Here is a 16,482-nt window from a genome sequence, read left to right as displayed (position 1 = left end):
TCTCCCCCTCTTCTCCTTATGAAAGCTGATTTGTGCCCATGCGATAAGCAGATCTTATTTGCTTTCTGTTTAATGTACTCTAAAGTATGCAGTGAAAGTAATAGCCACCCAAGTATGTGAAAATACGGCTTCCTCCTAATGATGTTGGAAGCAACTACATAATAAAGCCTTGCAGCATCCCTTTGAAGTACATAGCATTGTTATTGTTTCTCTTTTACAGATGGGGAACCTGAGGCACAGAGAGTCTCATTATCTTGCCCAAAGTTTCCCACTAGCCCAGCTGGAAGGAGAAATCAGGAGTCCTGCAGCTGCTTGACACCACTGCATTGCATAGTGTGCAAGGAGGCGTAAGCAGAGCATGGTTGGTAGTTACTGGAATGAATGGACTTCTTTCCAATGACAACTGCATTGGCGCCATCAGGATAATGCTTTATTAAATGTTGTCTGCCTGCCTGCCTCATCTGGACGATGTCTACTAGGGTGTTGGCAGGAAAACCTTGCAGAGAGAAAGGTTTCACCGTGGCTCTTTGAGTTGGAATTGGTAGGAATAGACAGGGAGACTCACTAGGCTACCTAGATATATGTAGACATTGACTGCTTACTTGGTTCATCTAGTAGAAGCTACCCGTATTTTTCGCTCTATAAGACGCATCAGACCACAAGACGCACCTGGTTTTTGGAGGAGGAAAACAAGAAAAAAAATGTTCTGAATCTCAGAAGCCAGAACAGCAAGAGGGATCGCTGCGCATTGAAAGCAGCAATCCCTCTTGCTGTTCTGGCTTCTGGGATAGCTGCGCAGCCTGCATTCGCTCCATAAGACGCACACACATTTCCCCTTACTTTTTAGGAGGGAAAAAGTGAGTCTTATAGAGCAAAAAATACGGTATTTTCACCCCCTCAGTCAACCATGCAGGCCAAAGTATAACAAAAGCTGCGATTCTCTGATTAAAACCACCATAACCCTTGTTCCAGAGGCCAGGCCAAGTGATGACTGATAGGATTGCAGCTATGTAGAGTTTTAGTGCCTTATCAGGATGTAAACATTCCTGTTTACAATGCAAAGAAATCCTTTATGCAGTCTTTGCAGCTAATTGCACAGTGGCCTCAGAGGGAATGGTTGAAGAAGAGGTTGTCATCAAAGCTGATACTTTAAAATGTGCTACACCGACAGTAGTTATTGGGGTGCAGTCTACAGGCTATCAAGGGCTACTAGCAAGGATGGCTGTTTTCCACATCCACTGTCAGAGGCAGGATGCCCCAGAATTCTAATGCTTAGAGAGCTGATGCTCTCAGGTACTGCTTTTGGGCTTCTCGTGAGCATCTGTTGAGCCACTGTGAGAACAGGATGCTGGATAAGAGGGGTCATTCACCTGATCCAGTGGGTTCTTCTCATGGTCTTACAACAATTATGGAATCTGGCATCTTGAGCTCTGCTCTGGTAAACTTATGCAGTGTGGCAGAACTTCTCAATCCAGGTCAGAATCTGGTAGGTGCAAATTCCATAAGCATCCCACTTTCCCCCTCTTCTCTCATTTTTTTGTGGCACGCTGAGACCAGTTCCCACAAGCTTTTTAGCATGGCAGGGTATGAGTTATCACAAAACATGGGTTGAATTGCAACTGGCTGTCTGGGCAAGCAGTTACCTATCCTTTTGTCTTTTATCCAGATTTGTGACTTAACCCATGAGAAACTCTTCTACCTGTGGTGAGATTCATGTTCCGTCTCCATTTCTGGAGCCTCTCTGGGAATGTTTTAAACAAAAGAAGAAACAAGAACACAGATTCCTTTGTGTTTCCTGTCCCTTCTGCCTCCTCCCCACTTGTTTAAACCCATTTCTATGAAGGGGTGCTTCTCCTTGTGTCCAGTCGCAACCCCCCAAAAGCCATCAAACGCCAAGACTTATTGAAACGTTTATGTAAATTCAACCTCAGCTTGAATGTGTACTGTGCTAAGGGACGGAGCTTAGTGGTAGAACATTTGACTTGCATGCAGAAGGTTGTAGGTTCAATCCCTGGCATCTCCCAGTAGTACTGGGAGACAGACTCCTGCTTGAAACCCTGGAGAGCTGCTGCCAGCCAGTGTAGGACATGCTGAGCTAGATTGCCCAATGGTTCTGACTCAGTATAAGGCAGATTCCTAAAGCAACACTCAACTGCCCAGTGCATTTATTTACCTTATTTTACTGCCCGCCCAATTCATTTGCATTCATTTCATTTTCATTTTTCCACAGACAAAAAAAATGGGATTGTAGATTCCCAGCCCATGGAGGTGATGCTGTCTTGGTTTGGGAAGGAAAGGACTGTAAGTAAGTAAAGTTTTAAAGATGCATTATATAGTAGCTCGATGATTATTAGGAATTATGGAGGCATGTGAAATGAACAGCAATGTGTTTTTCTCTCCCAAATTTATTTCTCTCTACGATGGGCCTGTAGTGTGCTTTGGAAGCAGATCACAATTCACCTTTGTGTCATATATTTCGCTGTACTGAGGTGATAACCAAGTGTCTCTCCATTGCAAATATAGCCAGGTTTCTTAACGCCAGTTGGGACCCTGTTTGGAATTACCATGTACTAAGTGGGAACTGCAATAAAAGTGTCCTACATTTATAGGACATGACTCCCCACCCCCTAAAGAATTCTGGGAACTGTAGTTTGTTAAGGGTGCTGGGATTTGTAACTCTGTAAGTGGTGAACAACAGTTCCCAGGATTCTTTGGGGGAAGCAATTTAAGCGTGCCCTAGATGTATGGTGCATATACAGCTCCTGTTCAGGATTCCATTCAACTCCATTCTAATCCCCTCCCCAACAACCAACCCATCGGGGGGGTTGTGTTTTGGGTCCCCCCCTTAAGAGTCTCCCCCACCCTGCAAGCCTTGGGGTTTTCATCAAGTGTGCTCATACCTTCCACTTGGTTGGTGGGTGATGCTGTTTTCACTACTTAAAGACCAGCATTCACAGCTTGAACATTAGAAAGCAGAAGACCATGAATGTTGTGTCCTTTCTTTCTTAATTTGGAGCCAGGTTGATGGCAAAGGAGTCCCACTCTGTCCTTCTTCTCCCTGCTAGAGAAATGTACATATGCTGGCTGCGTACATAGAGGCTTCCCACACTATGGCAAATATTAATGGGGATGGGGATTCCCTCCGCCTACTCTTGGAAGCTGATATTTGCCAAAATTAAAAGAGACCCAGGAGATCAAATCTCACATCTCAGCTGTTTTACAGAGTTTATCCCTTACTGTGCCCATTTTACAGGTTGAGGGATTGAGGCTGGAAGAGGAAAGAGCAGCTTGCTTAAGGCTACGTACTGAGTTCATAGCAGAAGTGATTTCTAAACCAGAAACTTGGTCTCTTCTCTTCTCTATTGTACCAGTTGTTGTCTTTTTAAAGTAGTCAGTGATTATTCAGGTATCTTCACATCCCTAAGTTTAGCATTCACATCATTGGATTTTAAAAACAGATTAAACTTCATTTTAGAGTACTTTTAAAAGTATATGTCTGATACTCCTGTTAAAGATTAGATAGGCACCATCTCAGTTGTTTTTTCAGCACCTAATGAAGACCTTCCTCTTTCAGCAAGCATTTTAAAGTAGAGATCATTCCCAGTCTGTATTGGCACTGTTTTAAAATGTTTTGACTGTTTTATCACCTGTGTGTTTGCCATTTGGGAGGAAGGGTGGGATATAAATAAATAAAGTATTATTAGCATGTGTTGCAAGAAAAAAATGTTTGTGGAATGTCCTGGGTTTAAATGTAAGAATATTAGAACTTTATTCACAACTTACACTTGCAAACAAAGGTTTTGTGCTTAGAAATAGGTAGCCTTGAAGCTCTGACCTCTTGATACAGACATTCCCATAGTCATGAGGCTGGAAGCTTGTTGCAGACTCAGGCAATGATGGTTAGGAAATAGGGAGCTTGCTGCTGGAGTTAGTATTTATGGTGTATCTACAGCAATATTTAGGATTGTTGGCTTTTAAACCAGTGGTTGAAACCTGAGTTCAAAGCTGCTGGCTTGCACTAACCATGGTTAGTGCCCATTCAGGTAATGCTGCACCATAATTAACCCTAACGAGAGAAGGTGGAATTAGCACAGGTAAGAGAATGGAGATCTGCGTGAGTCTGGTTTACGCTCCCAATCTCCTAACTCTTCTTAGGGGATTATTAGTGTTTACATCTGTACTAGGGTTGTATTTGGAACCCAATAACAAGAGCTTCCAACATGTGATTGTTATCGCTTCAGAGCTTTTACCACAGAATTAGCATTCCTAGAAAGTGTGTCGTAGTGATGTAGATCCTTGAAACATCCACCTATTCAATGTTGACTTGGCGTATGATACCTTTTGGTTTCTTTATTGCATGGTAATGGGTACATATTGCTGTTGGAACGATGACCCTTATTAACGATCACTTAATGATTATTTTGTTACCACTTAACACCTTTTAGCTAACATGTTGGTAAAAAGTAAACACACTTTTATTCCTTCGTTTGGTGCATGTTTATGGATGCATTGAAAACACAAAATTTTGTTAGTTATTAGTATTTTACCCCACCCGTGACCCGTTTTTTTTGGTCATGTATTATTTATGTGTGTACGATTTTGTAACAAGAAAATAAAAAACTAACTTTTTTAAAAAAATTAGTAATGTTATGAGTCTTGAACTAGGTGCTGCTGCTTATCCCAAGTATTTTCAGATGTAGTCCAAGAATAGGCATATTTAATTTTCCTTCTGCCAAATAAGTGGCACCAATGTAGCTCGTTTCCTCCCTGTCCTCTCCTAGTGACTCTTTTGATGGCTCGGTGTGAAACATCTGAGCAAAATTGCAGCTGATTTAGGTTTGATGAGGCCCTAAGCTACTGAAGGTAATGGGGCCCTTTATATGTCCAGCTGTCCTTTGTCAACAACAAATTGACGCTGTTTTTTTGTGTTGAATATATGCTATATGGTAATTTATGGACCTAATAGGTATCTAAAGCTATTTGCACATAACAAAATAGGAGCCTACACAACACAAAACACTGTATGTAGGTTTTATTTTATTTGTTTTTTATCTTATATTTTGGAAATGTACTTCAAGGTTTTTCCCCCTTTAATTTTTTTGGGGACCCCCAATAGAGTGGGGCCCTAAGCTATAGCTTGTTTAGCTTGTAAATCCGGTACTGGGTGTAGGGCATTATTAGTTGTGGTATTAGCACCTAAACTTACATATATTGCATAGTTTTAAATACTTTTTTATGCTGACAGCCCTGTACAGTTTTTTTTTTAATGCTGCTTTATTGTGTTCTTATACAGTTATACCTCGGGCTACAGATGCTTCAGGTTGTGTTTTTTCAGGTTACGGACGCGCCAAAACCCAGAAGTACTGGAACGGGTTACTTCCGGGTTTTGATGGTCGCGCATGTGCAGAAGCGCTGAATCGTGCTTTGCGCATGTGCAGAAGCGCCGAATTGCAACACATGCGTGCGCAGATGCAGTACTGCGGGTTGCAGACGTGCTTCCTGCACGGATCACGTTCACAACCCAAGCGTCCACTGTATTTCTGTACTCCACCCTGATATGAGAGGGAAGTAATTAAAAGCTTTTATAGCACTGCTAGATAAGATATTCTGGGTGTATTCAAGCTAAGCCATTTGCATATGTGAACATGCTCTTTTCTTGAGGGCGTTAGAGTCAGAGGACTTTGGTACAGGTGTGGCTGTTGAATGCCAGAAGTGCATGTTTAAAAAAGGCACTTGTCAGCAAGATAGGTCCTCAAAGCAGAAGTTGGCTTAGCCATATGAAAAGGTGTTTACAGTGTGAATCAGAAGAATGGCTTTGCCTTGGCTCTTGAGGAGATTCAGTTGCTGCATGTGTGCATCTTTCTTGGTAATTTGGTGGCAGAGCTTTTCTTGGTTCACATGCTCTGCAATGTTACACTGCTTGAAAATCCACCCATGAAAGTAGACACAGCTGTCATCAAAAGGCGTTAACAGGTATGCGCACACCCATTTTCAATACATTGGACACAGGACAGGAAGTAAAGGGTCTGTCAGCTCAAATTAATGCTTCTTGAGAGTGAATAGCAAAGGTTCATGCATGTGATGAGGAACCCCCAACCCCAAACCTGCAGTCTCTATGGGCATCTTTTGTCTTGTTGGTTGAAGTGGCTTTTCATTCCCCCTTCTATGTTACCTCCAGGCAAGTGGCGCAAGTAGCAAATAAAGATTAAATTAATTTCAGGAGGGCAGTGGGACTCTAGAATTCTCTTCCTAACTCAAGCTTGCTTGCAAATCTATGAAAATATCGGCTTCCGGGTTGGCGCCTCCGGCAATAGCGGAGCTCCTCCGATCGGGAGGAACTTGCTTTGTGGAAAGTAGGGTCTGAACCACCACGGCAAAGGCGGAGACCCACTGAAATCACAGGCGGAAGAAACTTGTGAACCTGGGATTCGGCTGGCACCTTTTGCGCCTCCCCTACTCGCGGGGAAACCCTGTTTTGGGGATCTGGAGCGACATGGGGTGAGCGGTGCGGTGCTTTGAATCGACTGCTTCTTTCATGGAGTGAAGCCGCATTGCTGTTGCCAGAGAGCGCTGACTTTTTCCTGTGGACAATTGGACTTTAAACAACAACCCATGAGTAGAACGGAAAAGGTATCTTTAAATACCTTAATTTGGCACCGAAACGGGAAGGTTTTAAACAGGAAGTCCGCCTTCCTCTTTTGTAAATAGATTCGAGCAAAGACGTTACAAGCTAAAGTCTTGGAAAGCCTTTGGCAAAGGATTAAATTTCCATCGGTTAAAACTATCAAACCCCCCTTGGAAGCAGGAGAAGAGGGGGAAAATTTTGGACCTAGTGAGCCTGCAGGAGAGAGTGAAAAATCAAATTACCACTGCTCTGAACCTGGAAACGGGCTGCCAAAAAAAAAAAAAAAAAAGGACGTTTTGGGAGAGTTCATTGACTGTGAACAGAACGTATTTGACAGCTAGCTGAATGAGAGAAAGATACTGTTTCCATTGTCCCCTTCTGTGTTTAAAAAGGAGGAAAAGTAATTGAAAATTGAAACTAACTTTATTGCTTGAGTTGTGCTTGAAAGGATTGATACAAGTGGAGACTGTTCCCCTCTAGAGGGAGCTTTTGAAACTGTTACAGGAGTGTAACTGAGGAATCTCCAGCTGCAGGATAAGAAATTGTGGGAACCAGGGATTGACCTTGGACCATTTAAAAATGTTGACAGGAGAAGCCATAGTGACCGCATTATGTAAGATAAGCTATTCGCTGGAACAGCTTCATAAGAAGATAAATGATTTGACTACTAAAACTGACAACTTGGGACAAAAAGCGATTAATTTGAGTCAAAAAGTGAGCACCAACACAGAAATTACTCAGGACTTGGTACAGGAATCTACTCTGGCAGGACAAACTGTGGAGGAGAAGGAGAAAGCTGTTGTTGTCGAACCTAAAGTAATACAAGTGGGATCCTTAGCCCTACAGAAGCAAATTGAGGACTATAAGTTGAGGCCTTTTATGATTGAATCTAGAAAAAGTCAGATTTTGAGGATCGGAGACTGGCTTGGATTGAAGATGGAAAGTTGGAAAGATCCCTCTATGCAGGGATTAATGGACTTTTGGGATATGGACTTGGGTCAGGAGGAGATTGAAGTTCTGGGGGCCTTTGGATTTGGAGGAAGCTTGAAACATGTTCTGAAATGTTTTATGGATCTTAACTTTAATTATGGAAATTTGGCTGACCTGTCGAGAAGGAACAAAAGCATTGTTAGGTTGGAGTCTCCCCGAGACCTGCTCTTTAGCATTAAAGAATATGAAGAAGACCTGCAGAAGGGACTTGGAAAAGAGTTAAGAGCCTCGGACATAAGATCTCCAGGTTGATGGACTACATGGAATTGACAGAAAGGACTGGCAGAATCCGAGACCAGGGAGAAAAGATGGTGGAAGAAGATTGGAAAATTTAAAGTTTATTTATAGAAATACTGTAAAATTAAGGAGTGATAGAAAAATGTTGGAATGAAATTTTATGGCCTTAGCAGAAATGTTATAAGGAGTTAAGCATATATAAGTATTCTAGTCTTAATGGAAAATAAGGTTAAAAATATGTTAAGATATTTATAGTATGACAGAAAATAGAGAAAGATGAAAAGGATTTGCTGAAACAATTAATAGAAGTGGAACACAAAAAGGGAGGTGAGAGGAGGTCGATGAAACAAGGGAATGAAAAATAGAGTATGGGAAAGGTGTGAAGTATGTTTTTAAATTGTTGTTTTTTTATTCTGTTTAGGGTTAGGGTTAGGGATAAGGTTTTGTTTAGTTTAATGTGTTTAGTTAGGTTGTGTATTGTATTGCTTTTTTTCCTTTGTTTTTCCCCCCTTGTTTTTTCTCTCTTTTTTTTTCCTATTTTGTAAGTTTTAAAAGTAATAAATATCATTTAAAAAAAACAAATCTAAGAAAATATCTTCTAAATTCAGTGCTTTTTGTTAAAGTTCTTAGATAACAGATGGTTGAAGGTGCTGAAGACAAATATATTGCTTTGAGTTGTTTTAAAAAAAGAAGCTATTATTACAATTTGTAAGTGTCTCAAAAACTCAGTGAATTTACTGTTCAAAAAAACAAAAAGAGCTGTTGCACCTGTAGAATTTCTGCCTAGATGTCCCCCCTCCCCTCATTGAGCTGAACAACCAAGATGTGAGGGTGCATGGAGTCTAATCTGTAAGCGAGTGTAACATTTAAGACCATACTAAAGTCTTGGCTGCTTATGTGGCATGGGAGTTTGTTCTTTACTTTACCAGCTCCGTATTTACTGAAGCTCAGCTGGAAATTGTCGGCCTTAACCTTCATCTTGAACCAAAGCTGCTGTTGTTTGTTTTTTTTAAACACATATTTAAAATGAAACAAATACTTAAATGCCAACGCTGCTAATGCATGAGCTTTAACAGGGGTTGGGCACCTCAAGCCAGGAGCCAACTATGTCATTCCAAACTCTTTGTCTTGTCCTTGGGACCCTTCCCCAGGCCCCAGCTCTGACTGGCCCTGTTTTGCATCTTGCATAAATGGGTTTTTGTTTCTGTTTTTGCCTGGCAGGAATGTGTCCTTCCAGTCTGACAATGCCTCTTGCTTGCTTGCCTGGATGAATGAAAGGCAGAGAGCACTGTGCGAGTGTAAGCAGAAACTAGCCTACTGTATGAAGATAGTATTTCCATTCGTTGCTCCTCTCATTTTTGCCTCTGCACAACCAGCCAAGCGGACCCTACACTGATGACAAAAGGTTCCTCACCTTTGAGTAATAATAATAATAATAATAATAATAATAATAATAATAATAATAATTTATTTATACCCCGCCCTCCCCAGCCAAGGCCAGGCTCAGAGCGGCTTACAAACAATAATAAAAACAAGATGAATGATTACAATTTAAAAACAAAAATAAAATACAACATTAAAATAATGGAACATTAAAATATTAAAATGTAGCCTCATCACAGGAGGAGAAGGAAAAGAAAAGAGTTAGAAGGAGAAACCATTTTAAAGGCCATCCGATTTGGTGTACAGGGGTGAGAGCTCACAGGTTCCTGTGGCTTGCAGGGAAGACAGTCTTTTAATGTCCCAAATTTTTCCTTAAACCTTTGTGGCTTTTTGCTTATGGCCACCCCTGCTGCCGACAAATCGCAAGGGACAGGTTTCAGAGCTTCCTTTATTTAACCACACCGGTTAATCAGTTAAAGTTTTCAGCCTTTGGCTTACTACTTCCCCGGATCCCTGGTCAGATAACTGCCTGTATTAGCATATCTTTGTAGCCATTGCAAACGTGGTGTCCAAAAGCAGCCTTTACAGTGCTGCTATGAGTGTGTTGTGTGTGTGCGCACGTGTGTGCGTCCCTCGGCTGTGAAATTTTCCCCAGTTGCTGACTCCCTGTGGAAAGGTTGCAGCTGTAAACAAGGTAACTATGATAAACACAAGGAGGGGGTATCCAGCAAGCAGTCATGTTGCAGGTGTAGCTGGACCACTGAAAAGATCACCTGCACACAGATTAGCACAGCTAAGACACCTCAGGTAAGGCAGAAGCCTACTTTTGTGCGAAAGTGGCCTTTTGCAGTGTGTGGGAGGTGTCTTGTTAAGGTAGTGGTTTGTGCAGAAAACTATGGCAAATAAAATACATTTTAGTAGCTGCTTGGGAGTAGGGGAAACTTGTTTGTTTGAGATTACAGTCACAAAGGGTGGCCAGCTTGTGGCGGGAGGAAGGTCACTTTTCTTGTGTTGAAGGTCTGGAATCCATGGGCGTAAGTTGTAACCCTACCCATTGGCAAGCAGTCAGGCTCTGTAATAAAACTTGGTATAACCTGACAGTTGAGGAGTCAGAGTTACAGAACATGTGTATAGGGAGCACTGCATGTTAAGCAGTATATCAGAACATATGGGATTTTTTGGTCTTCTTGACAAAACTTTTCTATTCCTTATCCTCAACCATGCCTAAATTACCATTGGTTACAGTTTTCAGAGACCAAGTAAAAATGCACACGGAAGGGAGCAATGCAGCCCACAGTCTACCCTTCTGAAGTGGAAAGTGGACTTACCTGCAAGCTGTTGAGATTCTGTTATAGTTTTGTTGATTAGAAGGATCTCACCTTTGGCACTGATCTGATCTGTCATCTTGACCATACAGTATTGCTCTCTTTGGCTGATCCTTCCTTTTTCAAAAATGGGGAAGATCTATTTATTTAAAATATTTTAGAACTGCCCTTCATACAACTAGATTCCCTCAGTACAAGGGGCAATAATAAAACAGCTCAACATGCTGTTTAACATGTATTGCTGGAAAAGTGGTTGCAATCTGCTCAACAGGAGCCTGCATGTTTGCACTAACATTGTGTGCAAACTGAGACTGTGTGCACATGTGTGCTTATGGGAACATTACTTAAATACTCCCAGCCTTATTGTGGATTACATTTTAGATAAGCATAAAGTGGGGGGATTAGTACCACTTCACCCAATTCACAGTTAACCTGCAACATTAATAGCTTAAAGAGGCTATGACAGCCAATCACTAGCATGAATTAGATATATTTGTGGAAGGTATATTTATCATTGTTTATAGCCATAATAGCTAGAAATGCAATATCCCTGTGTTCAGAGGGCAATAACCTGCATAATATTACCAGATTATATTATAATATTACCTTATTAATAGGACCCTGATGCATGTGTCAAAATTTGCTACATGCTACATATCTGAAGCACATTTTAAACCAGCTCACATCTTTCATGGATTCTCCCATGTAATTATCATCAACTGTAGTTTTGTAGGAGTGCTTAGACACTTCTTGTGAGTCACAGAATAATTACCTACAGTATTTTAGTTTTGTAGAATATTTATACTTTACATTGATTACCATATAGATTTCTTATTATTCACAGGGTATTACAACATTTAGGGCCAAACTAGATATGAAGCCATTTACACAATTAGCAATTAGTTTTTTTGTTTGTTTTTTAAAGTGAATAGCAAGCACAAAGGTCTGATCCAGATTAGGACCTGGGCTTGCAGGACAGGTTGCTGGGGAGTTTAACCCCTTTCCCCCAGTTGTAGCCTGGATCAGGCCACTCACAACTGCTGTTTACTTTTTTTCTTTTTAATTAGCCATTGTCTTCTGTTATATTCTGTTGGAAGCCGCCCAGAGTGGCTGAGACAGCCCAGTCAGATGGGTGGGGGACAAGTCATAAATAATAATAGTTACTATTATTAAATCACTGTTATTATTGACAGCTGCCATAGGGAACCGATGGGTTCTGAGGGGATTCTGAGGAGACTGGACAGAGAACAGAGACTGGGGAGATTGCAGGACAGGGGGGAGAAGGAGCTGTCCAGAGAATATCATGGTGGGGAGGGTATCATCATCAAAACAAGATTTTCATAATTACAAACATAACAGAAGTCAAACAATAAATAAAACACATGAAGAAGTACACAACCAAATGGAAACAATTTCCACGTAAATCATAAGATCTAAAACTAAAGATACAACAACAATTTATCAATAACAGCAACAAGCTCTCTTTTTTTTAAAAAAAAAATATTTTTATTAGACAATTTCAACAAAACAAATTATCAATCCAAATAATCAACTACATTATTTGCCCCCCCTTTTTATTCCCCCCATCCCTCCCTCTCCCCCCCCCACAAAGACTTCCCTCAGCTCCCCTCTCTGGTTTGTTTGCACATTCCTCTTCTCTGCATTTTAAAAATGGTACATATCATTACCTTGTCTATCATATATTCTATTCTATTAATAAATTTGTGGATGTTTATTAGCAACAAGCTCTCTCAACCCTTCCCCCCCCCCCCGTAAACAATACTCCAGCCCAAGGATCTGTTCAACAGCCTCAGGTTTTGTAGCTGGAGTCAGTCAGCACTTCACTCTCCCAGGCCAGATGGGAAAAGGCCAGCAAGGCAGGGTGCAGGTCTTCCAGGGCTCACAGCCGACACAGATAAAAATTGAAAACAACACAGATAAAAATTAAAAAAACAATTTAATAGAAGAGCCCTCTCTGCTGAGCAGCAGCCGCAGGCCTTGTGAAGCCTGTCAGGCCCCACCCCAAGCCAGGTGGGGAGAGGCAAGGGCAGGGCCCTTCAAGCCCTCAGCAGACAACCCTCCATCACACAGCTGTGCCCATTCTGTACCCTGCCAGGGTGTATGGCTGAGCTGAAGCTTACACCAGCGTGTATCCCAGGACTGTGTAGCCTGAGGCAGGTCTGACAAGACTGTGAATGCTCTCTTGTGTCTAACTTGGCTATTAGATTGCATTTCCTGTTTGCTTGGGGTTAGTCCACATTTTTATTTATTTATTTGTTTGTTTTAATTTCTAGACCGCTTTATATTTTTAATAAAAATCTCAAAGCGCTTTACAGCATATTAAAAGCAATAAACATTAGCCGGGCGATGTTCCTCCGGCCTCATGAGGAGCCTCTTCAGTGGGGCTGGGTGAGTATGGGCCTGGCCCCCTAGGCCAAGTGGAAAGGGCCTTGCGGGGAGCGGCCTCACAGCCGTTAGTTGTGCCTTTAATTCCATTGTTCTCATATTAAGTATAGTTTCACACATGCAAACACGAATGGCCAGTAGTGTGCGTGTGGGGGATCCATATTGGACCCAAGTGCTAGGGCAGGGTGGGGCTTTATTTAAATGCCCCTCCCCATATAGTGGTTGAAACAGATTGAACTTTTTTTTTTTTTTTTGGCAATGCAGATTGCAGTAATGGGCCCCTCAATCTGGATTGGGACCATAGGGTTAAAACCCCCAACCCCTGTATAGAAGGGGCCTGATATGGACTCATGCTGGCAGGTTGTAGAAACACCACACTTTGCTCAGTGACCTAGTTAAGTTCACTGCATAGCTTGAAAGGGACTTTAAATTATATATATATATATATATATATATATATATATATATATATATATAAAATACAAAATGCAAAAATAATAAACAATATGACATGTATCATAACATATTTTCAAAGCTTCTTTGGACTCCCTCACGTCTCCCGCTCCCACTTACATCATTGTAAAACTGTTTCCAGCAATTTATCATCTTGTTTACATTCTTAAATCTCATTCATTTAATTTAATCTAATAATTCTCCAAAAGGTTTATATTTTCCTCAATCTCACTTATCATCCAAATTACGTCTAATTTAGTGGTGCTCAATTATTTATGGTCTGGCATCCTTCTTAACATTCAACCAAATTACAGTATTTTTGTAAATAAATCCTAAATTTCTTCCAGTCTTCTTCAACCCTCTCCTCTCCCAGGTCTCGGATTCTGCCGGTCATCTCAGCCAATTCCATATAGTCTATCAGTTGCATGTGCCATTCTTCCAGTGTGGGTAGATCTCGAGTTTTCCAGTGCTTGGCGATGAGTATCCTTGCTGCTGTTGTTGCATACAGGAAAAAAGTTCTGTCCTTCTTTATCACCCTCTGGCCGACAATACCCAGGAGAAAGGCCTCTGGTTTCTTGGGGAAAGTATACTTAAATACCTTTTTCAACTCATTATATATCATTTCCCAGAAGGCCTTCACTCTAGGGCACGTCCACCAGAGGTGAAAGAATGTTCCTTCATTCCCTTTACATTTCCAGCATTTGTTATCAGACAAATGGTATATTTTGGCAAGTTTAACTGGGGTCATGTACCATCTATATATCATTTTCATTACATTTTCCTTCAAAGCATTACATGCAGTGAAGTTCAACCCAGTGGTCCACAACCTTTCCCAGTCCTCGAACATAATATTATACCCAATGTCCTGTGCCCACTTTATCATAGCCGATTTAACCATTTCATCTTGTGTGTTCCATTTTAACAGCAAGTTATACATTCTTGAAAGTACCTTAGTCTTAGGTTCTAGCAGTTCTGATTCCAATTTCGATTTCTCCACCTGGAACCCTAACTTTTTGTCATTTTTGAAAACTTCTTTAATCTGAGCGTAGTGTAACCAGTCTCGCACTTTATCCTTCATTTTCTCCAAACTCTGCAATTTCCAATTGTCTCCATCTTTTTCTAAAATTTCCCAATACTTTGGCCATTTGGCCTCCATATTGGGTCTTTTTCGGGCCTTAGCTTCCAGAGGTGATAGCCACCTTGGAGTTTTGTTTTCCAATAAGTCTTTGTATTTTGTCCAGACATTGAACACTGCTTTTCTGACAATATGGTTTTTAAAGGCCTTATTGATTTTAACCTTATCATACCATAAGTATGCATGCCAACCAAAAGCATTGTTAAAACCTTCCAAATCCAATACATCCGTGTCTTCGAGAAGTAGCCAATCTTTTAGCCAGCAGAAAGCTGCGGCCTCATAATACAACTTTAAGTCCGGCAGGGCAAAGCCCCCTCTCTCTTTCGTGTCGGTTAATATCTTAAACTTAATTCTGGGCTTTTTGCCCTGACAGACAAACTTAGAAATATCTCTCTGCCACTTCCGGAAGCACTCCGTCTTGACCACAATCTGTAGTGTTTGAAACAAAAACAACATTTTTGGCAATACATTCATCTTAATAGCAGCAATTCGGCCTAACAAAGAAAGTTTCAATTTTGTCCAACTATCTAAGTCTCTCTTAATTTCTGACCAACATTTTTCATAATTATCCTTAAATAGACTCAGATTTTTTGCTGTTATATTTACCCCTAGGTACTTTACTTTTTTAACCACATTTAATTCTGTCTTTCTCTGAAACCGTTCTGACTCTGTATCTGTCAAATTTTTTCCCAATACCTTGGTTTTCTGTTTGTTTAGTTTAAATCCCGCCACCCGACCAAAGTCTTGGATCAATTGTAGTACTCTTTTCGTACTAGATTCTGGCTCCTGCAGGGTCAAAACTAGGTCATCTGCAAAAGCTTTGAGTTTATATTGTTTCGCTCCGACCTGAATTCCTTCCACCAACCGGTCCCCTCTAATCATATTCAGGAGCACTTCCAGAACCGAAATAAATAGCAAAGGGGAGATAGGACAGCCTTGTCGTGTTCCTTTTTCAATTTTAAACTCTTCTGTAACCACATTGTTAACTATCAATTTAGCTTTTTGTTCTGAATATATTGCATCAATCCCATTCTCAAAACCCCGTCCCACTCCCATTTCTTTTAAATTTCCCTTCATAAATTTCCAGGAGATATTGTCAAAGGCCTTCTCCGCGTCTATAAAAATTAACACTGCTTTTGTATTTATGTCTGTTTGCAAAAGTTCCAAAATGTCAATAATGTTCCTTGTGTTAGCAAACAAGTGTCTACCTGGGAGAAAGCCCGCCTGGTCCTTATGAATTACCTCATTTAAAACTTTTTAAAATCTACTTGCCAGAATATCTGCAAATATTTTGTAATCCACGTTTAAAAGAGAGATGGGACGATAGTTCTTAAGTTGTGTCTTTTCAGCTTCTGATTTTGGTATCAATGTGATGAAGGCTTCTTTCCACGATTCTGGCGCCCTCCTCCCCTCCATAATTTCATTGCTAACCTCCATCAGTGGTTGTATCAGATAGTCTTTTAGTGTCTTATAATACTTGGAGGTCAGCCCATCTGGTCCTGGAGATTTGCCCAATTTCATATTCTGAATGGCTTGTTCAATCTCTTGTCGTGTTATTTTGCAGTTCAGGATTGATCTATTTTCTTGTGACAATTTTGGTAATCCATTTTTTTCCAGAAATTGTTTAATCTCAATCTCATCTTGCGGCCCTTGGGTATATAATTTTTTGAAATATCTCTGGAAGCACTTTCTAATATCCACAGGGTTCTGAATGTTTCTTCCTTCAATCTCTAAATTTGTAACTGTATTTAATTTTTGTCTCCTCTTCAACTGCCAAGCTAGCAGTTTTCCACATTTATTCGCCGATTCAAAAGCTTTTTGTTTCATTAATTTAATCTTCCACTCTATTTCCTGGTTTATCAATTTAGAATATTGTGCTTGATGAAGTTTAATTTCTCTCAGCGTCGGCTGTGACTTCGGGTTTAATC

General features: G+C 40.7%; 1 protein-coding gene across 6 annotated transcripts in view; it reads left to right on the top strand.

The window, feature by feature from the left end:
• The window catches only part of ST3GAL4 (ST3 beta-galactoside alpha-2,3-sialyltransferase 4), a 177,319-nt gene that overhangs the window by 99,146 nt on the left and 61,691 nt on the right, over positions 1-16,482 (top strand). For 2 of the 6 annotated variants that reach the window (XM_079955175.1, XM_079955174.1), the window contains 2 exons: positions 221-347; positions 2,231-2,301. In XM_079955175.1, coding sequence (XP_079811301.1) covers positions 2,263-2,301 — 39 coding nt within the window. In that variant the 5' untranslated portion in view covers positions 221-347; positions 2,231-2,262. Of the gene's footprint in view, positions 1-220; positions 348-2,230; positions 2,306-9,854; positions 10,043-12,928; positions 12,970-16,482 lie in introns of those variants that run through there. The other 4 variants (XM_079955176.1, XM_079955168.1, XM_079955164.1 and 1 more) reach the window with 3 other exon arrangements.

This window comes from Podarcis cretensis (assembly GCF_951804945.1).
Source record: "Podarcis cretensis genome assembly, chromosome: 15".
In the NCBI taxonomy this organism is placed as follows: domain Eukaryota; kingdom Metazoa; phylum Chordata; class Lepidosauria; order Squamata; family Lacertidae; genus Podarcis; species Podarcis cretensis.
Note: the sequence above shows the minus strand (reverse complement) of the source record. Positions and strands in the feature narration are given on the sequence as shown.